At 52.7% G+C, this 24143-nt stretch overlaps 2 protein-coding genes across 5 annotated transcripts in view; both read right to left on the bottom strand.

Annotated features, from left to right (window-relative positions):
• Nucleotides 1-1211: 1211 nt before the first annotated feature.
• On the bottom strand, nucleotides 1212-9411 carry MYL9 (myosin light chain 9). Its single transcript, XM_082856436.1, has 4 exons — nucleotides 9319-9411; nucleotides 5462-5671; nucleotides 2876-3037; nucleotides 1212-1998 (listed from the first exon to the last, which is right to left on the bottom strand). Exons 2-4 carry the CDS (start codon nucleotides 5643-5645, stop codon nucleotides 1826-1828), a joined length of 519 nt encoding a protein of 172 aa, XP_082712562.1. The 5' UTR covers nucleotides 5646-5671; nucleotides 9319-9411; the 3' UTR covers nucleotides 1212-1825.
• Nucleotides 9412-22090: 12679 nt separating this feature from the next.
• The window catches only part of DLGAP4 (DLG associated protein 4), a gene marked incomplete at its 5' end in the record, with an annotated part of 92562 nt that continues 90509 nt past the window's right edge, over nucleotides 22091-24143 (bottom strand). For all 4 annotated transcript variants that reach the window (XM_082857354.1, XM_082857352.1, XM_082857353.1 and 1 more), the window contains one exon: nucleotides 22091-23869. In XM_082857354.1, coding sequence (XP_082713480.1) covers nucleotides 23651-23869 — 219 coding nt within the window. In that variant the 3' untranslated portion in view covers nucleotides 22091-23650. The remainder of the gene's footprint in view (nucleotides 23870-24143) is intronic.

Genomic DNA, 24143 nt, shown 5'->3' with positions numbered 1-24143 from the left:
CCTGGGAGCTGGCTGCAGTGAGTGGGTGGCCAGGCTCAGCATGGGGTTGGGGCGAGGGTTGCTTGGGGCCCACAGTCTGGGGTCAGGATCAAGGGTGCGGTGTGGTTGGGCCTGAGTCTGGGGAGTGTTTGGGCCTGGTTGGGACTCATTCGGGGCTGGCTCCATCTAAAGTTGTGATCAGGGACTTGTGGGGCTCAATTTGGAGGCAAGAGGAGGGGTTTCATGGAGCTCTGACCAGGGCTTGGCTGGAAGGGGCCTGGAGCCCCGATAGGGGCAGAGACCTGTGGGAGGTTAGGCCTCCTGGACCAGTGCAGGATCCCCGTAGTGCTCAGTGCTCCCTTGGCTCTGATCTCAGACCTTTGTCATGCACTGTGGCTGGCTGGCTCTGGGTGACCCTTAGGGAAGGCAGCAGGACCAAGCGGGGCCCAGCACCTCCTCCCTGCTGGGGTCAGGTGGGATGTGTCCAGCCCTGGCCTGAGCCCCATGGAAGGTCCAGAGGCCAAGGTCCAGCTCTCTTTCTGCCCCAGACCCACTGGGTGACCTCAGGCAGTCCCTGTCCCTATTGACTCTCTGTTCATTCAACCATTATTAACCCTCCTCTTATGCTCCAGGCACCGTGGTCAGTGTCCCCATCGTTCAGATGTAACAGGGACCCCGTCTGCCTGTCTCTTGCACATGTGGGATGTGAAAAGCTCTGGCTTGCTGTGCTGCTGGTCATGTGGCTGAACTGACCCTCCAGCTGTGGCGGGTGCAGCTCAGAACACACCTGGTAGCTGCCTGGAGCTGCCCGCAAGGAATCCATTCATTCTCATCTCCATCCCTGAGCTATTGGGATGAGCCCTTCTCACTGTTACCAAAGCTTCCCTGTTCTTCCAGGACCACCTGAGTGGCCCTGGAGATCCAGGCTGTGGTCCTGAACACTGTGACCTTGACCGCTGCCCCCTCAGAGGCCCAGACCCCCCACTGGGATTTGCTGTGGTGATGCCTGTGGGCCCTCCCCACTCTGCCCTCTCCCTCCCAGGAGGGCTTTTCCCCTCAGCACCTCTGTCTGCTCCCCACTGCTGGTCTGGTCTCAGCTGAGCCTTCCCTGGGCCAGGGGCTGGGTTGGAGAGGATCAGGGCGGCCCCGGGGGATAGCAGGAGAGGGTGGGAGGGCGTTTGGGGCATGGGGGCTCCTTTATTTCACCCCAGTCACAGACACACAGACCAAAGGCAGTGCTCAGCCTTCTATTAGACATTCTGCCTCGCCGAGACAAACACCCACCCTACATGCATCTTCTGGAGTGCACTCCCGGCGGGGTGGCGCGTGTTCTAGTGGCTGGGCAGGGTGTAGGGGACAGGACTGGCATCCTGTCCTCTGGGAGGGGGCCTGCGTGAGGTTCGCGTGCTTGTGGCAGTGGCTGGGGAAGGGTTTTCATGCCCTGCACAGGGTTGCACGTGCAGTGGTGTCCCAGACCAGGACGCAGGGCCCTGCCCGTGGGGAGCAGCCTGGGAGTGGACGGGCAACAGCCGGGGCCTGGGCTCTCTTGAGGGGCCTTCCCCTGGTGCCTCCAGGTCCAGCTTCTGGCCCAGTTCCCAAGAAGATGGGGTTTCCTTGGAGGGTCACGGGGGGAACCCCTGCCTCACGTTGGCTCCGCCCCTTGCCTGGCACTGCACTCTCTCAGCCTGTTCCCTCCACTGGGAGCTGGGACCCTAACCCCTCAGAGGGAGGATCCTCTAGAGAGGGGCCTGTGGGCTCGCGGGTTTGTGGGCAGAGCCGGTGCAGACAGTGTCTGAGGGAGCAGGTGACTGGGACGCGGGCCTGGGCACAGGGGGGCTGGGCTGGCCTAGTCGTCTTTGTCCTTGGCGCCATGTTTGAGGATGCGGGTGAACTCCACGTAGTTGAAGTTGCCTTTCTTATCAATGGGCGCCTCACGGTACATCTCATCCACTTCCTCATCTGTGAAGCGGTCGCCCATGGTGGTGAGCAGCTCCCGGAGGTGGTCCTCGTGGATGAAACCTGGGGGGGGGGGCAGGGCCAGGGCCATGAGACAGGAACTCGGGCCAGGACACACCTAACACCCTCTACCCCCGGGGCCCCCATCAGCCCTTTCAGACCCCAGAGAGGCCAGGAAAAGCCATAGCCCTGGTCTCTGTTCAGTTCAAGGTCGCCAGGGCCCATAGGGAAGAGTTCCGCCGTGGGACTGTCGGCGAGGTGTTTCTGCAGCGGACCTGGGGCTGGGGGGCGGTGCTGGGTATGTCCTGCTTTAAGAGCCTGAGCCCCAGAGTTCCACTGCCTGAGTTTGAATGCTGATCGCCCCCTTCTTTCTAGCTGTGTGACCTTGGGCAAGTTACTTAACCTCTCTTTGCCTGTTTGATCTGGAAAATGGGGGTGAAAATATACCAAGCTGGTAGGGGACTGTGATGGCAGGAAAATGTTCGAACATGCTTAGGCCAGTGGTGTGCCTGTGGCCCCTGAGAAACTGCTGGAGCAGCTACTGCCAGCATCGCTCTGGCCTGTTCCTGGGAGACACCGGCTGTGAGACAGAAGCCCTTTGGAAGATTCGAGGATGGGGGCTGGTTTCTGTACCTCGTTGGCCAGAGGGCCTGAAATGGTTTGGTGTCTGGAAGGGTAGAAAGCAGAGGCCTGGTGTGTTGGGCCAACAGGTGAACTAGGAAATGGGAAAGCTTGGTGGATGTGGGCTGTTTTAGTCTCGCATTTGGGGGAGAAAACAAGAAAGTAGCCTAGCTTTTATGGTTCTGGCAACAGAAACGGGTGATTTCTGTTCTGGCCTTTGGGGGCAAGCGCGGCCGGGTCCCCCCGGCATACGTGGGGGTGCCCTGGGGGAGGTGTGCAGGCCCAGCCCCGTCCAGGCCTCCATCCAGAGGCTGCCGACCTGAGGCCTCCTCGTCGAAGCAGGCGAAGGCGTTGCGGATCACGTCCTCGGGGTCCGTGCCGTTCAGCTTCTCCCCAAACATAGTGAGGAACATCGTGAAGTTGATGGGTCCCGGGGCCTCGCTCATCATGCCCTCCAGGTACTCGTCCGTGGGGTTCTTCCCTGTGGTGGGAGGGCCATTTGTGCCTGCTATCCCCTCCCGTCCCCTCCCTCCTCCCTGTCCCCTCCCTTCATGGCCCCACAGACAGGAGACAGTACGTTTTGTAAACTGTAAAGCATGTCTCTGGGACGGCCGGCTCTCTGACTGTTCCCTCCCCACTCTCCTGGCAGGTGGCCTTGACCACTTTCCTCCTCAGGTCTGGGGTCTGGATGTCCGCCACTGGTAATGCTCACTGAAGTATAAGGGCCCCCATCTGCTGACCGCTCATGGCGTCCCGTGCTCCATGTGCCTTATTGCTTTAACTTTCACTACCTGTGAGGTCAGCAGTCTTATCCCCCTTCACAGGTGTGGGACCTGAGGCCCAGAGGTTAGGACTTGTCCTTAGTCACACAGCGAGTAAGGAGTAGAGCCAGCATTTGAAGCCAGGCAGCCAGACCCCAGGTCCCAGGCAGTTTTGAAAGTAGTTAAACCAGTGAGCTTTGGTGCCACACAGGCTAGGGTTTGAATCCCAGCTCTATGCCTGTTTCCCCTGCCTCTGAGGAGAACTGTGAAGGTGAAGAAAGCAATGGCTGTAAAATGGGCAGAACAATGATTGGCATTGGCCCTGTGGATTTGAGTCAACTGCTGGTTCAAATCCCAACTCTACCGCTTAGTAGCTGTGTGACCGTGGGCAGATTACATAACTTCTTTGAGCCTCTGTCTCCTCATTTATAAAGTGGGAATGATAATCACACCTACCTAACAGGATTGCTTTGAGATTTAAGATAATACCTGCAGAGCTGCTTCTTGTTATTATTTTATTATTTGCTGCTCTTATTTTATTTTATTTTATTTTTTTGTTGTTGTTTGTGATACGCGGGCCTCTCACTGTTGTGGCCTCTCCCGTTGCGGAGCACAGGCTCCGGACACGCAGGCTCAGCGGCCATGGCTCATGGGCCCAGCCGCTCTGCGGCACGTGGGATCTTCCCGGACGGGGGCACGAACCTGTGTCCCCTGTATCAGTAGGCGGACTCTCAACCACCGCGCCACCAGGGAAGCCCTGTTCTTGTTTTTTAACCTGAGGTTCCTTTGTTTTTGGGCATGCCGGTGTGGCATGCAGGATCTGAGTTCCCTGACCAGGGATCCAACCCATGCCCCCTGCAAGTGGAATTGTGGAGTCCTAACCACTGGACTGCCAGGGAATTCCCAGAGGATGATGTTCTTAACCAGAGGCCACGATTGATCTGTGGACTCACTGACACGAGCTACAAACAGGAGGATTTTTCTGGGTAGATGCCCAGGCCTGTCATCAAGTCTCTGGGGTTGAGGGCCCTGGGTGCAGGCGCTGCCTCATAAATGGAAAGGAGTCTTCGTGTCCCTGTCTCCTCTGAGCCTCACACACTCTGCTCTGTCCCCATGGGATGGCTGAGGCCTGAAGAGCTGTGACATGGGGACTCACAGCTCCTCCCCTCGCCAGGCCTCAGTCCTCCTTCCTGCCGGTGACCTCCTCAGGGAGGGAGCCTTCAGGTGAGTCTGGCCTGAAGCTGGGAGGGGTGTGGTGCCGAGCGCGGGGGCAGTGTGTGATGTCAGCCCTCCTGCTCCCTCCACATTGCTTGCTCCTCCCACCAGACACCCTGGGGGTGCACACAAGGGCCACGGTCACCATTGCACAGGAGGGGAAACAGGCACAGAGCGGGACTGCCCAGCTGTGAGGGGCAATGCCAGGGACTGACTCAGGCCTATCTGGCCATAGGCTGCTGCCTCTACTGCCAGAGACCACCCCCTCCCCCAGCCAGTGTCTGGTCCAGATGCTCTCACCTGGATGAAGGGGGCACCAGAAACTTGGGTTGAGGGTGGTTGTCTGTGGCTAGCACATGGGGAGGGATGTGGAAGCAGAGCCACAGGCTGGGGGCTGGTGTCTGGAGGCCTGGCCTCTGGGCCTCAGTTTCCCCATCTGAACAATGGTGAGATGCACTAGATTCCTGAGCCCTTTCAGCTCTGATTCTGATTCTGGGGAAATCACTGGAGTCAGCCTCTCAGAGCCTGACACAGGTGACCTTTAAAGGAGGGGGGCAGATACCCTGGCCTCCCTTCTAAGGCCTCAGTTTCCCCACTGCACAATGGAAAGTCCATGCAGTTCAAACTTTCTTGTAGTTGCTGATCCCTTTCTTTAAAGCAAATGGTACCGGGCAGCCCAATCCACAAATCTGCCTGAGGCAGTCCTGCCCTGGAGTGGGCCTGTCTGGGTTCAAGTCCAGTGGCAAACTGCTCTGTGCCTCAGTTTCCCTACCTGCTAAATGGAGAAAGTGATGGCAGCTACTCTCCAGGGTGGGTGCCTCATGTCAGTGCTCAGGAAGTGTTCCGTAAGGGATGAGCAGCCCCACTGCCTGCTCCAGCTGCAGCCCTTGCTGGGCCCACTTGGACTCCCACACCCCACCCCTGCTCACCCAGCGAGGCCAGCATGTCATGCAAGTCCTCCTTGTCAATGAAGCCATCTCGGTTCTGGTCAATCATGTTGAAGGCCTCCTTAAACTCCTGGATCTGGGACTGGTCAAACATCGCGAAGACGTTGGATGTGGCCCGCTGTGGCCGCTTCTTGGTGGTCTTGGCCTTGGCCCGTTTACTGGACATCTTGGCTGCGGGCGTGTGGGGCTTTCCTGTAGGCAGTGGGTGTAAGTGGGAGAGCCTCCTGTGACCCCAGGCCAGAGAATCTTCTGGCCTGCCCCTGCTCGGCTGTCAGCGCCTGGGCCGGTCTCCGTGCTCCCATAGGCCTGGGGCTTCTGCCACCCAGCTCAGCATACAGTGTTGGCCCTGTGTGATCTGAAACAACTTCCTCTACCTCTCTGAGTGAGTATACTCATCTGGGAATGGGATAGGACTGCCCAGCCGAAGGGATTAATTGACTTAATGCCCAAGAAGCCCCTGGCATGGTGCCCGGCACAGAGGAAGCTATTTTTGCTGTGACTGTTTGGGTAAGACACTTAGGATTGGGTTCGGTGCCAACCATTTCCGTGCTTTATCTCCTTTAAGCCTTAATAGCATTTACACTGTCCATCTCTCTCCAGCTTACAGGGTGGGTTGCCTTGTGAGAGGCTCTGAGGCTCCCTGCCCCCACCAGCAGGAAGGAGCTGGGTCAGCGGCACGCATTCCTGACATTCCTCATCCTCTCCTCCTCCCCATCCCTCTGCCCTCCCTCCTCTGGAGGTTCTGGAAGGCCAGTGCTCTGGGCAGTCTCCCTTCCCCCCACCTGTCCACACTTGACCAGCCCCTTAGGGTGGGAGATAGACCTGATTTGGGCCCTACCCCTTGTTCTCACTCCTCAGTGCTTATAGGAGCATAGAGCTCCCCCCGGCTCAGAAGCCCAGCTTCCTGTCACCCTTGTTTAGACCTGGCCTCCGAGCCTGTCTCACCCATTGCATACAGACCCAGACACTTCACCTCGAAACCCTTGAGGGTTCCCGCCATCCCCTCCCCTCCCCCAGCAAGTCTTGGCCCCTCAGCCTGGCATCAAAGGCCCTGTGTGAACCCCTCCTGCTCTGCTCTCTGACTGGCCATGGCATCCCTCATGGTGTCCCTCCTGCCATCTGTGTCTGCTCCCCAGACCCCCCCCCTCCGACTTGCCTTCTTGGTCCTTCCCCCTGGAATGCCTTTCCTTCTCCAGCCCAGTTCTTCAGGCAGCCCTTGGGGAGCAGTTCCCCCACCCTGGCTTTGACAGTAAGCACTTAAAGGTCTTTCTCCCTCACAATCAGTCAGGGCTGGTGTAAGTCCCCCGAGTTAAACCTAAGCCCATGGTGGTGCTCATAGATGCTTGTTTAATGAATGACTATGAAGGCAACTGCAGCCAGTCTGCTGGCCCCACTGTACAGATGGGGAAACTGAGGCCCAGCAAGGGGCTCTCCCTGAACCCTGGTCATGGCTCGTGGGGACTGTGCCCCTGAAGACCTAGGGTCATGTGCCCCTCAGCTGGGGCAGTTGTGGGCCTGGCCGAGGCCCCAGGACTGCTGCCCTCTTTCCTCTGCCCTGAGTCCCTTTGTCGAGGATCTGCAGGAAGCCTTAAGTGCTCCTCGATCTGTCGCCAGGCCTGTATCTCATGACCCTGTTCAAGCCATTTGCCGTCTTTGGCCTTTGAGATCTTAAACCCTGGGCTGGGATGCTGGCCAGCCCCAGTCCTTCCCCAGAGCCACGGCTGCCTATAGTACTGGGTCCCACTGGACTGACACACCTGGCCCTCAGGGTTTCTCCTGTGGTTGAGGGTGGGTAGACAAAAGCCTTTCCCACCCTTGACCTGGGTGGGAGTGGGATGGTGCTGTTGGCAGGGCGTGCCACCGTGTCCTGTGGTTAGTGCTTCGAGGGGCCCACTCCTGCCCTGAGCCAGGTGTTCTCTGGGAACTTTGACTCATGGCACCCACAGAAGGCAGCTGAGGAGAAGTCCACTGTGCCCAGCAGAGGCTGTGATGGTTATCATCACTGTCACCCCCCCCCCCCGGCCCCCGTAAAGTTCTAGGGCAGACGTGGCAGGATGAGAGAGAAAGCCGCGACCAAAGGCGGGAGTGGCCAAGAGCTCACCCACTGCTCTGATACTAGCTGGGCTCCCCTGCCTCCCTGGCCACCCCATCTCCGCCCTCTTGTGCTGAGGGGCCGTGACAGGGCTTGGAGCACTGAACTGTACAGTTTGTCCATCCCAGCAGTCTTGGGAAGCAGGGTGGGGAGAGTGGGGCGCCCCTCACTGTGCAATTAAAAGAACTGAGGCCCGTGAAGTGGTGTGTCCACGAGAGGGGTAGAGTCCAACTGGAAGCCAGGACCTCTGGGCTAGGGGTGGGTCTGGGGGTGGCAAATGGCCTTTCATGGTGGGCGGATGGCTACTGAGGGGCTGAGGACTCTTTGTGACCAGAGGCAGTTTCCAGTCTTGGTTGAGGGACTGGGGTCAGAGACAGGCTGGCCTCTTAGCCCTGGAGCCGTCCCCTCATCCTCCTGGGGAATCCTAGCCACCGGCGATCCGATATAGCGGGTACTTGGCCTGCTGCAACTACGTGCCACCTCCCCCTTTCTGGTGCCTGAAATCCCACCGCAACAGCAAAGACAAGGCCTGTGTCCCCCATTACCTCATGGTCCCTATGGCTGGCAGTGCCAGATGCCTTGCTGGTAAGCTCACCTCATCTGAGGCAGTTATCTGACCCTTTCCTGAGAGCAGCCAGAGCAGCTGGAGGGCTGGGGAGGCGCGGGGACCAGGTCCTGAAGCCCAGGTCCTTGTCCAGCCGGGGGGCGGGGTGAGCCCGCAGAGGGCCCCTGGCGCAACTTCCCCACCCAGCTGGCCCGGGTGGGCAGACGGCTCAGAGTGGGCAAGCCCCAGGGCGCGGCACACAGCCTCGGGGTGTGTGTGTGTGTGTGTGTGTGTGTGTGTGTGTGGACGGGGGTTACTCCGGTCACCATCCCTCTCTCCTGCCAGCCTCGGGGTGTGTGTGTGTGTGTGTGTGTGTGTGTGTGTGGACGGGGGTTACTCCGGTCACCATCCCTCTCTCCTGCCAGCCTCGGGGTGTGTGTGTGTGTGTGTGTGGACGGGGGTTACTCCGGTCACCATCCCTCTCTCCTGCCAGCCTCGGGGTGTGTGTGTGTGTGTGTGTGTGTGTGTGTGTGTGTGTGTGTGTGTGTGTGTGTGTGTGTGGACGGGGGTTACTCCGGTCACCATCCCTCTCTCCTGCCAGCCTCGGGGGGTGTGTGTGTGTGTGTGTGTGTGTGTGTGTGTGTGTGTGTGTGTGTGTGGACGGGGGTTACTCCAGTCACCATCCCTCTCTCCTGCCAGCCTCGGTGTGTGTGTGTGTGTGTGTGTGTGTGTGTGTGTGTGTGTGTGTGTGTGTGTGTGTGTGTGTGTGTGTGTGTGTGTGTGTGGACGGGGGTTACTCCAGTCACCATCCCTCTCTCCTGCCCCAGGAGATGGGGGATGGGACACGGACGCTCTGGAGGACACACATGGGTCCCCTAGGGCAGGGAACACCGGCAGCCACACGTCCTCCCGTCCTCCCGGGCATCCCGAGTCCTGGGCTTGGCACCTCTAACTGCACAGCAAAGGGTCAGGGCCCGGACAGTCTTCCCTGGCCATAGGCCCACTGGTTCCCGGAGCCGGGAACAGTCTCCCTGCTGCCCAGACCCAGCCAGAATCCCCGTCAGACCGAGCAACCTCGCAGCCCCAGCCAGGCCCACGAGCTGTCCCTGCCCAGAGGCCCTCCGACACCTCCCTGCGTCCCCAAGTTCGGGCCGCGGCTGTCACACCGCCCACACTAGACCACCCGGGCCGCCGGGCTCCCACCTGGTGCGGAGAAGGCGCTGGCTCGGTGCGCGGAGCGGGTGCGGAGCCGAGGCTGGCGGGCCGTCGGTGGGGTCCGGGCTGGGCGCGGCGGGGGCGCGGGGCGGGGCGCTGCGCCGGGCCTTACAAGGCAGAAGAATGTGCGGCAGCGGCGGGATGGGGGCGGGGCCGCGGCAGCCCGGCCTTATTTGGCCTCGACCCACGGCCCCGGGAGGCGGGGTGTTCCCGGGTGAACCCCCAGGCTGCCAGGGCCTTCCCCATCGTGGACCGGGGAGGTGACGGGGGTGAGTAGGGGGCCTGGACTGCCCGGGGAAGGGGGTTTATATGGGCCGGCCCTTCGTCTCCTGCGAGGCCGGCAGAACATGCAGGGGCCTCTAGTCCTCAGACCCTACCCCCATCTTTCCCCCAAAGGCGCGCTGCCCGGCCCATTCCCGGGGGAGGGCCTCCTTCCACCAGGCCAAGTATGGCTTTTTTCCAGTCCCAGAGAAGAGGCGTGTCAGAGAGAACCCACTATCCTCATACAGAGCCAGCAGTCGGCCTCCTGGGGTGTGGGGCGCACATGAAAGTTGGGTAGGACCGTACTGGGGACAGCCCACCTCAGCCAAGTCATTCTTCTCTCAGGTGCCCTCAGTTCCCTCACCTGTAAAATGGGAGTGTGGTGGTGAGAATTCAGTGAAAGAGTGGCCAGAAAGCCCCACGTAGACCCTGGGGAGCCAGCGAGAGGAGCAGGGGCGAGCGGACCCCCGGAGCATCCTTGCCAAAGGGGCTGCACCCCCTCTCCCCCTCTTGTTGGCCTGAGCTGGAGGATGGAGTCTGGAAGGACAGACCCATCCCCTCTGCCATCGGGCATCAGGTCCATCAGTTTGACCCGTGAAGCAACACCTTACCCATCAGCCCCTACCTGGACTCCCGTCCTGCTCTCTCTCCCCTTTGATCCAACACGGACGTTCCCAAGGGAACTTTTCAACGCCCAGTTACTTAGTCTGTAAATATTAACTGACACCTGCTACCTGCCAGGCACTGTGCTTGGGTGCTGGGGTAAGTACCCAAGTAATTGCACTCAGGAAGCATTTGTTCTTGTGGAGGGAAGTACCATGAACAAGTGGCTCCATGGCTTGGAGGGTAGAAATAAATGCCTTGAGGGAGAATAAAACTAGGTGAGGGGAGAGAGAGTAACAGGAGGTGGGGCTGCCTCCCAGGAAGGGACATCTGGGCAGCGCTGAAGGATGTGAGGGAGTGAGCCAGCCCAGGGAGGCTCTGAGGCAGAGCCCTGTAGGGGGAGCTTGGCCAGGTCACGGTCAAGGAGCAGCAGGAGGTCAGTGTGACTGAGGGGAGGGGGGTGGCAGAGGAGGTCTGAGAAGCACTAGGGACATAGCCCGGGGATCCTTGTGTTACCCCAAAACTGGATTTGCCTCTTGGTGGGTGTCAAGCCAATAGACACTAACACGCCAAAGATCTGGAGAAGGAAGGATTTATTATTACTCACAGCCAGTAAGGAGAATCTTACTGGTGATCTTTCCCAAAGCAGTGTTTCCCTGAACAGCAAAACGGGGGAAGTTTTAAGCTAAGGGTACATGCATATTCATGAAGGGACTTGAGCAGAGCAGAAATCGGCATGGAAATGGGGCCAAGGTCCAAGCTTTAGCTGAAGTCAGGAGGGTCAGCATTACCATTCCGTCCTCCACCTGGGGTGGGGGGTCTTAGTCCCTGCAGAGCGCAAAGACAGTTATCATGCCTATCCCTTGAGGAGGAACTAGGACTCTGCTCTATCAGTGCACTGTTGTCAGACTGCCTTTTCTCTGTTCCTGCATTCCTTTGTTCTCTTAAGATCATTAATTACTGAGACCTGTTCAAGGGCAAGCATTGTGGTCAGGCTTAGATCACAGAATGACTTAGGCCAAAATGACTTCTCTTATGTCAAGAAAGCCATTCCTGGTTCTCTTTCTCCAGGGACCCCTTAACTTACCTGCTTACACTCGTAGGCCACTGTAAGACATCAGAGAGTTCTGAGCAGAAGGGTGGCGTGATCTGGCTTATGTTCTAACTGAATCCCCTTTGGGGTTGGGGAGGGGGAAGCAGGGAGACCAGTGAGGAGCTATTCAACAGGATGAGGTGTCCAGACTAGTGTGGTGGCAGTGGGAGAAGTGATGGGATTCTGGACATATTTTTTTTGGCTCGGGAGGGAGGGTGGCCATGCAGTGCAGCTTGTAGGATCTTACTTCCCCGACCAGGGATCAAACCTGGGCCCTCGGCAGTGAAAGCGTGGAGTCTTAACCACTGGATCACCAGGGAATTCCCATCTGGACATATTTTGAAGTTGCATCCAATAGGATTTTCGCATAGATTGGTATGTGTATGAGAGTCAAGGAAGACTTGAAGACTCCAAGGGTTCTGGTCTGAGCAGCTGGAAAGAAAGAGCTGACATTTTCTCTTATGGAAGGAGCAGGTTTGGTGAGAGATCAGAAGTTCTGTTTTGGACATATTAAATTTTAAAAACTTTACTTTGAAATAGTTTCAAACTTACAGTAAAGTTATAAGAACTGTACAAAGAGCTCCTATATACCTTCACCCAGGTTCTCTAATTGTTAACATTTGGCTTTATTATACTGTCTTCCGTGTGTGTGTGTATCCTCCTCCCCAACCGTTTGAGAGTAAGTTGCACACATCAAGCCCTTTTACCCCAAAATACTTCAGTGAGTATCTCCTAAAAAGGAGGTTATATTACATATCCATATTACAGTGATTAAAATCAGGAAAAAATTTTTTATTGAAATATAGTTGATGTACAGTATTATAAGTTACAGGTGTACAATATAGTGATTCACAATTTTTTTTTTTTTTTTTTTTTGCGGTACGCGGGCCTCTCACTGTTTTGGCCTCTCCCATTGAGGAGCACAGGCTCTGGACGTGCAGGCTCAGTGGCCATGGCTCACGGGCCCAGCCGCTCTGTGGCATGTGGGATCTTCCCGGACCGGGGCACGAACCCGTGTCCCCTGCATCGGCAGGTGGACTCTCAACCACTGCGCCACCAGGGAAGCCCTAATACTATTTTTTTTTAAAGATTTAATTTTTTTTTTTTTTTTTTTGGCTGCATTGAGTCTTCATTGCTGCGCAGGCTTTCTCTAGTTGTGGTGAGCAGGGGCTACTCTTCCTTGCGGTGCGTGGGCTTCTCACCGCGGTGGCTTCTCTTGTTGTGGAGCATGGGCTATAAGCATGTGGGCTTAGTAGCTGTGGCACACGGGCTCAGTAGTTGTGGCACACAGGCTTAGTTGCTCTGTGGCATGTGGGATCCTCCCAGACCAGGGCTCGAACCCGTGTCCCCTGCATTGGCAGGTGGATTCTTATCCACTGTGCCACCAGGGAAGTCCCGATTTAATACTATTATCTAATTTACAATCCATATTCAGGTTTTGCCAATTATCCCAATAATATCCTTTATAAAAAATTTCTTTCTGGTCCAGTAGCCAATCAAAGGTTATCATACTTCTTTGATCTCCTTCTCTGTGTGTGTGTGTGTGTGTGTGTATGGTAAAATAACAAAATTTATCATTTTAACCAATTTTAAGTGTACAGTTCAGTGGCATTAAGTACATTCACATTGTTGTACAACTACCACTACCATCCATCTCCAGAACTATTGATAAATTCTGTAGCCATTAAATAGTAACTCCCTATTCTTTTCCCTGAGCTGCTAGGTAACCATCATTCTACTTTCTGTCTCTATGAATTTGACTACTCTGGGTCCCTCATATAAGAGGAATCAAACAGTATTTGTCCTTTTGTGACCAGTTTATTTCACTTAGCATAATTTCTTCAAGGTTCATCCATTTTTTAGCATATGTCAGAATTGTTTTCCTTCTGAAGGCTAAATAATATTCCATTGTGTGGAGAGACCACATTTTGCTTATCCATTCATCTGTCACCAGACATGTGGTTCTTTCCATCTTTTGGCTGTTGTGAATAATGCTGCTATTAACATGGGTGTAGTACAAATATCTTTTCACGTCCCTGCTTTTTATTCTTTGGGGGTATATATCCAGAAGCAAAATTGCAGGATTATATGGTAATTCTGTTTTTAATTTTTTTGAGGAACCGCCATACCGTTTTCCACAGAAGCTGTACCATTTTACATTCTCACCAACAGTGCGCAAGGGTTGTAATTTCTCTACATCCTCGCCAACACTTGTTATTTTCTGTTCTTCTTTCTTCCTTCCTCCCTTCCTTCCTTCCATCCTTCTTTCCTTCCTTCCTTCCTTCCTTTCTTTCTTTTTAATAATAGTCATCCTAATGGGTGTGAAGTGATATCTCATTGTGGTTTTGATTTGTATTTCCATAATAACTAACCTTAAGTATCTTTTCATGTGCTTATTGACCATTTGTGTATCTTCTTTGGAGAAATGTCTATTCAAATTCTTTGCCCATTTAAAAAATCAGGTTGTTGGACTTCCCTGGTGATCCAGTGGTTAATACTCCATGCTTCCACTGCAGGGGGCACGGGTTCGATCCCTGGTCAGGGAACTAGGATCCCACATGCTACATGACATGAGCCCCCCGCAGAAAAAAATCAGGTTGTTTTTTTGTTGTTGAGTTGTAAGAGTTTTTTAATATATTCTGGATATTAATCCCTTATCAGATAATATGATTTGCAAAAATTTTCTTCCATGCTGTGGACTTCTCTGTTTAAAATAATTTAAAAAATTTATATAATTTTTTATATACCATAATATTCACCCTTTTCAAGTGTACAATTCAGTGGTTTTAGAATACTCACAGAGTTATACAACCATCACCACCATGTAATTCCAGAACATTTTATCATCCCCCAAGAATCAACACACTCATTAGCAGTCACTCCCCACTTCCCCTTCCCCTCATCCCCTGGCAAACACTAATCTACCTTCTGTCTCCGGATTTGTTTACTCTGGAAATTTAATGTAAGTGGAATCATATAATATGTGGCCTTTTGTGACTGTCTTCTTTCACTTAGCATAATGTTTTCAAGGTCCATCTACGTTACAACATGTATCAGTACTTCATTCTTTTCATTGCTGAATAGTATTCCATTCTACTGCTATACCACATTTTGTTTCCATATTTATCAGTTGATTGATATTTGGGTTGTTCCCACTTTTTGGCTATTATAAATAATGCTACTATGAATATTGGTGTATAAGTTTATGTGTGGATGTATATATTCACTTTTTTGGATATATATCTAAGAGTGGAATTGCTGGGTCATCTGTTAACTCTATGTTTAAACTTTTGAGGGACTTCCAAACTGTTTTCTTCAGTGCTGCGTTGTTTTATATTACCACCAAAAATGTGAGGGTTCCAGTTTCTCCACATCCTCACTAACACTAGTCTTCTAGTCATCCTATTGGGTGTGAAGTGGTAACTCATTGTGGTTTTGATTAACATTTCCCTAAAGACTTGTTATCTTGAACACCTCTTCACGTGCTGATTGGACATTTGTATATCTTCTTTGAAGAAATGATTATTCAGATATTTTGCCCATTTTAAAATTTCTTTTTTTGTTGTTGGGTTGCAAAGGTGCTTTGTATAGTCTAGCTATTACACCCTTACCAGGTATATGATTTTCAAATCTTCTCTCCCATTCCGTGGGTTATCTTTTCATTTTTTGGTTTGTTTAAAGATGCATAAATGTTTTTAACTTCAATGAAGTTTATTTTTTTTTGTTTCTTGTGCCTTTTTTTTATCATATCCATGAAACCATTGCCTAATCCAAGGTTGTAAATATTTATACCTATGTTTTATCCTAAGAGTTTTGTAGTTTTAGCTCTTCAATTTAGGTCTCTAATTCACTTTAAGTTAATTTTGTATATGGAGTGAGGTAAGGGTCTAACTTCCTTCTTTTGCATGTGGATATCCAGTTGTCGCAGCACCATTTGCTGAAAAGACTATTCTTTCTCCATTGAATTTTCTTGGCTCTCTTGTTGAAAATCAGTTGTCCATAAATGTATGGGTTATTTCTGGACTCTCATTTCTACTTCATTGATATATATGTCTACCCTTATGGCAGTACCACACAATCTTGATTACTTTAGTTTTGTAATCAGGAAGTGTTTCATCCAACTTCGTTCTTCTTTTTCACTATTGCTTGGCTATTCAGAGTCTCTTGCATTTCCATATCAGTTAAGATCAGCTTGTCAATTTCTACAGAAAAGGCAGCTGGGATTTTGATAGAGATTGTGCTGACCCTGTAGGTTATTTTGGGGGAGTATTGCCGTCTTAACAATATTAAGTCTTCTGATCCATGAACATGAAGTGCCTTTCCTTTTACTTAGATCTTTTAAAATTTCTCTTAATGATGTTTTGTAGTTTTCAGTTTACAAGTCTTGTACTTCTTTTGTTAAATGTATTCCTAAGTGTTTTGATCTTTTTTTTTGTTTGTTTTGTTTTGATCTTTTTGATGCTATTGTAGATGGAATTGTTTTCTTAAACTCATTTTCAGTGTGTTCACTGGTAGTTGAACTGTTTTTACTCACGATACTTCTGACACCAAATATGTGGGTATTTTCCTCACACCAGTCAATTCTCCAACTCTCTGGACACCAATTGGATGTCCTACTATTCGGTTCAATTCTAACCCTAATTACCTGGAGTTAGTGTCAGACTCCACAGGTTTAAGGGCTCAGTCCCACAAGATTTCCCTCACATCAGACCCAGGTTACCCACACTTTTGTCCAACTTGACTACAAATTGCGGATTACTACACATCCCTCCCCGCCAGTGTTAGGGAACTGTTGACCAAAACCACCAGCCTTAGCCAGGCTCACTTGCCTGAGTTGTCTCACAACAGAAAGTCCCGATAAGGACTGGAATCCATCTTGGCTGAGAGATGAGCATGCCACCAGGAAGGATCCCGAGTGAGACTATGGGCCAAGCAAGATGATTGGCCAGAGACAACCCGGAAACTAATCCCATTACCATAAACCCTGAGACTTTGAGCCATGTGGCAGAGCACTTTTCCTGGGTTCCCTTACCCTACCGCTCTCTGCCTGGGCGCCCCTTCCCGGTAAATTCTTTTGCTTTGTCAGCACGTGTGTCTCCTTGGACAGTTCATCTCTGAGTGTTAGACAAGAGCCCACTCTCGGGCCCTTGAAGGGGTCCCCCTTCCTGCAACACCAGGATAAATAATTTCTTTGAACTGCTCAAAGAACTCAGGAAAGCAGTTTAATTACTATTATCAGTTTACTATAAAGGATACATCTCAGGAACAGCCAAATGGAAGAGATGCACAGGATAAAGTGGGGGCAGGGGAAAGGGGGCGCTTCCATGCCCTCTCCAGGGATGCCATTTTCTCAGCACCTTGACGTGTTCACCAGCCTGGAAGCACTCCAAACTCTGTTGTGTAGGGGTTTTTACGGAGGTTTCATTACAGAGGCATGATTAAATCTTTGGCCATTATGACTGACTTAATCTCCAGCCCCTCTTCCCTCCCTGGAAGTTGGGGAATGAGGCTGAAATTTCTAACCCTCTAACCATGCCTTTGTCTTTCTAGCAACCAGCCCCTATCCTGAAGCTATCTAGGGGCCCCCAGCCACCAGTCTTGCCATTAGCATACAAAAGATTCTCATCACTCCAGAGAGTCCAAGGGTTTCAGGAGCTGTATACCAGGAGCTAGGGATGAAGACCAAATATTTATTATTTATTATATCACAGTAGAGATACGATTTTTTTTTTTTTTTTTTTTTTTTTTTCAGTACGCGGGCCTCTTACTGTTGTGGCTTCTTCCGTTGCGGAGCACAGGCTCTGGACGCGCAGGCTCACCAGCCACGGCTCACGGGCCCAGCCGCTCCGCGGCATGTGGGATCCTCCCAGACCGGGGCACGAACCCGTGTCTCCTGCATCGGCAGGCGGACTCTCAACCAGTGTGCCATCAGAGAAGCCCACGATTGGTTTTTGTATATTGATCTTGCTTCCAGGAACACTGCTGAACTAATTTATTAACTCTGATAATTTTTTTGTGGATACCTTAGGGTTTTCTATATGAAAGATCATGTTATCTGCAAGTAGAGGTAGTTTAACTTCTTTCTTTCCAATTTAGATGCCATCCATTCATTCATTTATTCATTCTTGCCTAAAGGCCCTGGCTGGAACCTACCGTACAATATTGAGTAGAAGTGGCAAGAGTGAACCTCTTTGTCTTGTTCCTTATCTTGAGGGGAAAGCTTTCAGTCTTTCACCATTAAACACATTAGCTGTGGATTTTTTTTTTTTTTTGGATGTCCATTATCAGCTGGAGGATGTTCTAATTTGTTGAGCGTTTTTTTTTTTTTTTGCGGTACGCAGGCCTCTCACTGCTGTGGCCTCTCCCGTTGCGGAGCACAGGCTCCGGACGCGCAGGCTCAGTGGCCATGGCTCACGGGCGCAGCCGCTCCGCGGCATGTGGGATCTTCCTGGACCGGGGCACGAACCCGTGTCCCCTGCATCGGCAGGTGGACTCTCAACCACTGCGCCACCAGGGAAGCCCTGTTGAGCGTTTTTATCATGAAACGGTGCTGGGTTTTATCAAATGTTTATTCCGCATCTATTGAAATGTCTTTAATCTCTGGCCCTTAGAACTGTCCTTTAGCTTTTCTATGTCTTTCATGCACTGACGTTTTTGGAGAGTCCCAGCCAGTTTCTTGGTGCTCCCTCATGATTAGCTTCAGACTATGGACTTTTGACAGGAATATCACAGAAGTGATGCTGTATTCTTCCCAGTGCATCTTATCAGGAAACACGTATGATGTTATTCTTACCAGTGATGGGAAAAAATTAACTTTGGCCATCTAGTGTCTGCCAGATTTATTCATCAGAAAATTACTGTTTTTCCCTTTTGTAATTAATATGTTCATTAATAGGCAATTTGTGGGGTGCTCCTTTGAGACTAAATATTCTGTTCCTCATCAAACTTTTACCCATGGCTTTTAACATGCACTGATGATCCAGTTGTTACTATGATGCTTGTCAATGGTGATTTTTCTAACCATTCTCACTTCCTTTTACTGGTTGGTGGACGTGTTAACTTTGAGATTACCTGTTAGATGTCTAAGTGGAGGTGGTGAGTGGGAAGTGCAAAGTTCAAGGAAAGGTACAGGTTGTAGATTTAGGTGTAGGAGTTGTCAGTCTGTAGAAGGTTAAAGCCATTAGCAGTTGAGGGTCTCCAAGGGCCCATTCCCCTGTTGGTCACAGGGCTTCACCAGGCCTGGGGTCCGCTGACATGTTTTAGAGACAAACCCTCGTGCTGACTGGGTCACCAGAGTGCCATGGCTCCATGGAGGCTGGGACTGGGGGCTCCTGTCTCATGGGAAGCTGGGTTCTGTGGAAGGAAGTGCCCTTGCTCTGTTCAAAGCTGGTAAAAGCCCTTACTACTTAACCTGGCATTCAAGGCTTGCCCAGCACCACCCCTTCCCTGAGCAGCAGCAGAGTCTTACTGCTTGCTGTGCCCTTCACTGCCACAGCTTGGGGAACTCCTGCTCATCCTTCAAAGCCCAGCTCAAATATTATCTTCTCTGTGAAGTCCCACCTCTACTCCCCGCAACAAGGTCATTCATTTAGAAAACAGTTCTTGAGGCTCTCCTCTGTGCTAGGCACTGAGACTAGTGAGAAAAACTATTCCTGCCCTCAGGGAGCCCATTGTTTCCTGGTGGAGACAGATATTCATAAGTCATCTCACAGATCTAAGCATCAGTGACAGCAACAAAGCAAGGTAAGTGAAGTGACTGTCCAGCTCCAAGAGTTAGAGCAGGGGGTTTGCACCAACCTGGCCTGGCTGAGGTGCTTTGGGAAGCTTTCACTGCAGAAATGCTAGCTGGCCTGAGAGCTGAGGCAAGAATAGATGCATTGGTGGGGGAGCCATGGCTCCCTGTGCAAGGTCTGAGGTGAGGCTGGATCAAGGCAGAGAGCAGGGGATGGGCTCCCATGGGAGATGTACCTAGAAAGGTGGACGTAGGCCTCCAAGGCCAAGGTGAGGAGGCCGGATTTTCTCTTGCTGGTACTGGGAAGGCTTCAAAGGGTCCTGAGCAGAGGGGGATTTTCGAGGAGTCCCTCTGGCTGCCATAAGGAAGAGGCAGTGCGGATCACATTGATTTTTCAGATCAGCCAGATTCATATCAGTAGGAGATACAACTTCATTTTTTTGTTTAGATTTTATTTATTTATTTATTTAGTGCCAGGTCTTAGATGCGGCATGGCATCTCTCAGTTGCGGCATGCAGACTTCTTAGCTGTGACATGTGGACTCTTAGTTGCGGCACGCGTGCAGCACCTAGTTCCCCAACCAGGGATCGAACCTGGGTCCCCTGCATTGGGAGCACAGTCTTACCCACTGGACCACCAGAGAAGTCCTGATACAATTTCATTTTAAGGTTCTTTTATAAACCCCATTCCAGTGCTGGTGGTAGGAACTTCATCTCAATTGGTCTGGGGGTCCTCATGGTCTCTGGATCTCAGGCCACTGGTGACAATGGGTTTGTCCTGCTGGCCTGGCCACAAGGCCCCTGAGCCCTGTGCTGCTCCTGGCTACGGCTAAGCCTTCTTTCTCTGCTCTCAGGCTATGGGGTGGGGACTCCGAAAGGCTTGGGGACCCACAAACTTTTGGGGAGCAGGAGGTTTACAGGGGAACCTGGGCCTCCCTGCTCTCTGACCTGCAGCCTCTGGGTGGTTCTCAGGGACCCAGGGACGGTGAACAGTCTCCTTCTCTGCTCCCTTTCCTCTTCCCCAGCACCCTTCAGGAGGGTGCTTTCTGTCTCTGTTTGGCCCTGTTCCCTCAAGGATTGTGCTTTGGAAATGCAGAAACCGAGGACTCACTCCCAGCTTCTCTAGGAAGCTGCTGTCAGCCTTTCCCTGAAATGACAAATGCCTCCCTGATAGAACAGAGTACAGGAGATGGGACATCATCTAAGCCATCTTCTTGTTCAGACTGTTTAATCTGAGTCATGAGAAAACAGAAATCCAAATTAGGTAACATTCTCTGAGATGCTTGGATACTTAAAAAATGTCAATGTCATGAAAAAAAAAAAGTGGGGAAACTGTTTCTGATTCAAGGAGACTAAAGAGACTTGATAACTGAAAGCAGCGAATGATCCTTCACTGGATCCTGGATGGATACAAAGTAAACGCCATGGAGGACATTCCTCCGGCACTCGGAGTGTGGCCCTGCTTTAGCTGGTGTTGATGTCTGGGCACTAAGTGCCCCCCTGGGTAAGGGAGGTGCTCGAGGGTCACTCGTGTGTTAAATTAGAGGAATAGTGGTATTGTGCTCACGCAGGAATGCCCTTATTCTTAGGTGTCGCCTGGTGTATTTGGGGTGAAGCAGCATGGTATGTGCGGCTTATTTTTAAATGGCTCAAGGTGAGGGGGATGTTTGTGTGTGTCCCTGACAGGAACAATGCAAATATGGCAAAATCTTGACAGTTGGTGATTCTGGGTAAAGGACATTAAACTATTCTTTCAACTTCGGGAGGGTGGGCCTCTCCTCTGCTGCACCAGCAGGGCTGGGAGAGGGGGCCCAGGTACTATGATACAGGGAGTGCAGGACCCTCCCTGAGACCCTGATCTAACCCTCAAGGCCCCTCCCCTGCTGCCGCAGAAACACTCAGGCTCTGAAGGGGTAAAAGGGTCCACCCAGTTCCCCGAGGCCCGTCAGGAGTAGAGCTGGGCTGCTCGCTGGTCAAGTCCAGCGTGACTGCCTCCTGTGTTCACTCACACCTCTGAGTATCTGGCTCAGTGCCCAGGCAACCTGAAACCCATCCACTTACCTTTGAGTCACCCTCAGCCATGTCTCGGGGCAGGGGGTAGGTCCAGCCCCAGGAGTTAATCTGAGCCATCCATGGCCACTGGGCGCTCAGCCACCACTACCAGGATCTAGACATGAGGGCACAGCACTCCTAGCGCAGGGGGTCTGGCCCACAGGCTTCAGAGGAGCTCACGAGCGGCCCCTCTGGGGAAGGCAGGGCAGCCCGAACAAAGTTCCTGCGAAGGCAGTTCCCCTGGGCTTGAGGTCACCAGCACCTCCGCTGCGTTGTGCCAAGGGAGGAGACCAGGTGCCTGCAGCTCGGCCGGGCCCGAGAACTTTCTGAAACACATGTTCTTACCACCAGACATGGGCACCTGCTGTTCCGCCTGCTCTCCCCTGCACCCCATCCCCATCTCCCAAAGCCGGTTAATACCCACTGTCCTTCAGCCTTGACCTGGGTTTGGCGGGGCTGTCATGGGTTCCCACAGCCTCACTGTGCTGCACCTCCTTTTCTACCATCTGCTGTAGACTGGAACTCACCTACGGCATGTTCCGTGTCTCCCCCACCGGGGCGTGAGCTCTATGAGCAGGGTAGGTGCTCAGGAAGTGCATCCAGTGCATGTAACTGTCAGGGTACAGGCAGCTGCTGGGGTACCGAGTGCCCCGTCCTGGGTGAAGCGCACGCAGAGTCGGGGTCTGCGGAGGGGGCGCGAGTCGTCAGCGTGAGCAGCCCATCTCAGCTCCCACATAGCAACGATGAAGCATTTATTTCTCTGGAGGAAGCTGGTCAGGCGGATGTTACACACTCATCTTTCGGGAAGGGAACCGAGAGCTTAGTTTTCTTGCTGGGGGTCACAGAGCTGGTGCATGAGAGCGCTGGCGTTACAGTTTGCACTCGTCAGCCTGTCTCCAAGGAGCTGCCACTTGGAAGGGGTCTGGCTGTCTCCTGGGGCGTCTGCTCCACCCGCCTCATCCCAGCCTGGCCCGCCCCGCTGCAATAACACCATGAGCCCGTGGTGCACGTTACCTCATTTATTCTCACAACATGCCTGTGAGGTAGGGAGGGGCGGGGACTGTCCCCATTTTACAGAGGAGGAAGTTGAGGCACACAGAGGTCAAGTGACTTGCCCAAGGTCACAGACGGCGGCCAAGCTGGAATGGGCCCTAGAGCAGGCCCCTGTGGCAGGTGCTGGACACGAGGGCGTCTCCAGTGCCGCAGCCGTCGTGCTCGGAGCTTGCTGCAGGCCTGGCCTCGCCCTCGCCCTCCCTGCCCCCCACCTCACCCTGCAGGCCTGGGCCATCGCAGCTCAGGACTCATGACACCCTGGGAGTGGGGCTGGGGGGCAGGGGAGAGAGAAGGATGACGGGGTAAAAAAATAGAAAACTCAGAGGCCAGGCAGATGGGCCCATGGCCGGGGAGCGGGGGCAGGGGAGAGACAAAAAGGGGAGCTGCTTACACACAAGGTATATATTTTTACACACACTTGTACACACACCTAGATATAGTACATGTAAAAATATATGCTATTCACACACCCGCCTCCTGCCAGGTGCCCCCGAGAGCCAGCGGTGGCGCTGGTGGGCATGGGTGAGCAGAGGGGCGTTTGTTAAATATACACTCTAAGGTCTATGTGCATATGTACACATACATACAGACACAGCCGCCCGCCCCTCGGGTACTGTACACAGGCTCGGCCAGGGACACGTGAACCCTGGAAAATGGGGTCCCTCTCGAGTGGCCCCTGCAAGTCACTCTAGGTCATACATTTTGCTGAAGGAAGAAGGGGCTGGAGAGAAGAAAAAGGCGGGAGTCTGGAGGGTGGTAAGCTGTGGTTTTTATCTCATTCCCACCCCCACCCCCCCAAAGACTTCAGCCCTCCTCATGGTCTCAGAGAGCGAGTCACCCACCTGACGCTGCCTAGGGCTGGCAGATCACAGTGGGAGGGCTGCTTCTGCTGAGAGGAACCTGTATTTGCGTGTGTGTGTGCGCGTGAGCGTGAGCACTCGGTGGGGGAGGGGACGCGTGTCCATCTCTCTGTCCTCTGGGCTCACCCACAAAAAGGGCTGAGAACCAGAAAGCCGATAGTCAGGATGGTGACCCCTGTGTGAGCTCTTACGGGAAAAGAGAAAAACATAAGAATGAAAACTCCAAGGTCAGAGCTGGGGTAGCCAGGAAAAGGAGGAAGGACATGGCAGGTGCCCAAGGCTGCCCTTGGGTTGTCGTCATCTTGTAAACAAGCTAGTTTAAGTTCTCATTAGATAGAGCAAGTAAAAAGACTGTAGTCTGGAGGCTGGGCCGGGGCGTTGCCGAAGTCCATCTATCTAGTCCACCACGGCCAGCAAGAGGAAAAAAAAGTTTTATAGTTTTGTGTTTCTGTTGATTTTTTTTGTGTGAAGTCTTCATAACCTAAAGCTGGGAGGGACCCAAGAAAGCCAAATTGTGAGCCCTTGTATGCGTCAATTTGAAAGTTGGCTCAGGGTCTCTAGACAGAATAACCACACTAAAGGTTGAGAAAATTTTGTTCCTTTCGCATTTAGTTTGTAGGTTTCTTTTTTTAATGACTTAAAATTGTTTGCTTCCTGCTTCCTGGTCTCAGAGCCGGGTCTGGGCCTCAGGGACATAAATCTCGATGCTGTCCGCGCTCTCCGTGGCTGAGTTCTGCCGCACGGAAGCTGCCCGCTTGGCCGCCAGGAGCCTCTTGCGGGCCTCCTGACGCTGCTTGTCCCCAGCGTCAGAGGCCTTGTCGCGGCTCACTGCCGGCTTGGATTTGGCTGGCTTCTTTGGGACCGGAGGGGGTAGTTTCTTCTCTTCCTTTAGTGAGACAGTGAGGAGAGAAGGAAAATAAAATAAAGGTGCCACCTTTTGTGTGGTGCTACCACCCACCGTATGCTGGCAGCTGGAGCCTCCACCCCAGCTTCCCCGCATCGGGCACAAGCAACACACATTTGGAATCAGGAAGCCACAAGAAGCGATGATGGTGGGAATAGCACAAGGCATAGGAGCAAAAAGCAAGCTTACAGTCCTAGAATGTTCTAGCAGGAAGGGACAGACAGATCACCTCTTCCCACCCCTGCTCTGAACCACT

The sequence above is a fragment of the Leucopleurus acutus genome (assembly GCF_964270905.1).
Source record: "Leucopleurus acutus genome assembly, chromosome: 16".
Classification (NCBI taxonomy): domain Eukaryota; kingdom Metazoa; phylum Chordata; class Mammalia; order Artiodactyla; family Delphinidae; genus Leucopleurus; species Leucopleurus acutus.
This window is presented reverse-complemented; position numbering and strand designations above follow the sequence as displayed.

Bases quoted from the DNA above. Each gene is read 5' to 3' on its own strand.
- MYL9 (XM_082856436.1), bottom strand. From the start codon at position 5,645: ATGTCCAGTAAACGGGCCAAGGCCAAGACCACCAAGAAGCGGCCACAG. The intron at 3,038-5,461 runs GTGAGCAGGGGT...CTCCCACCACAG, and splicing joins TGACATGCTGGCCTCGCTGG to GGAAGAACCCCACGGACGAG. The intron at 1,999-2,875 runs GTCGGCAGCCTC...CCCCCCCCCCAG, and splicing joins CTTCGACGAGGAGGCCTCAG to GTTTCATCCACGAGGACCAC.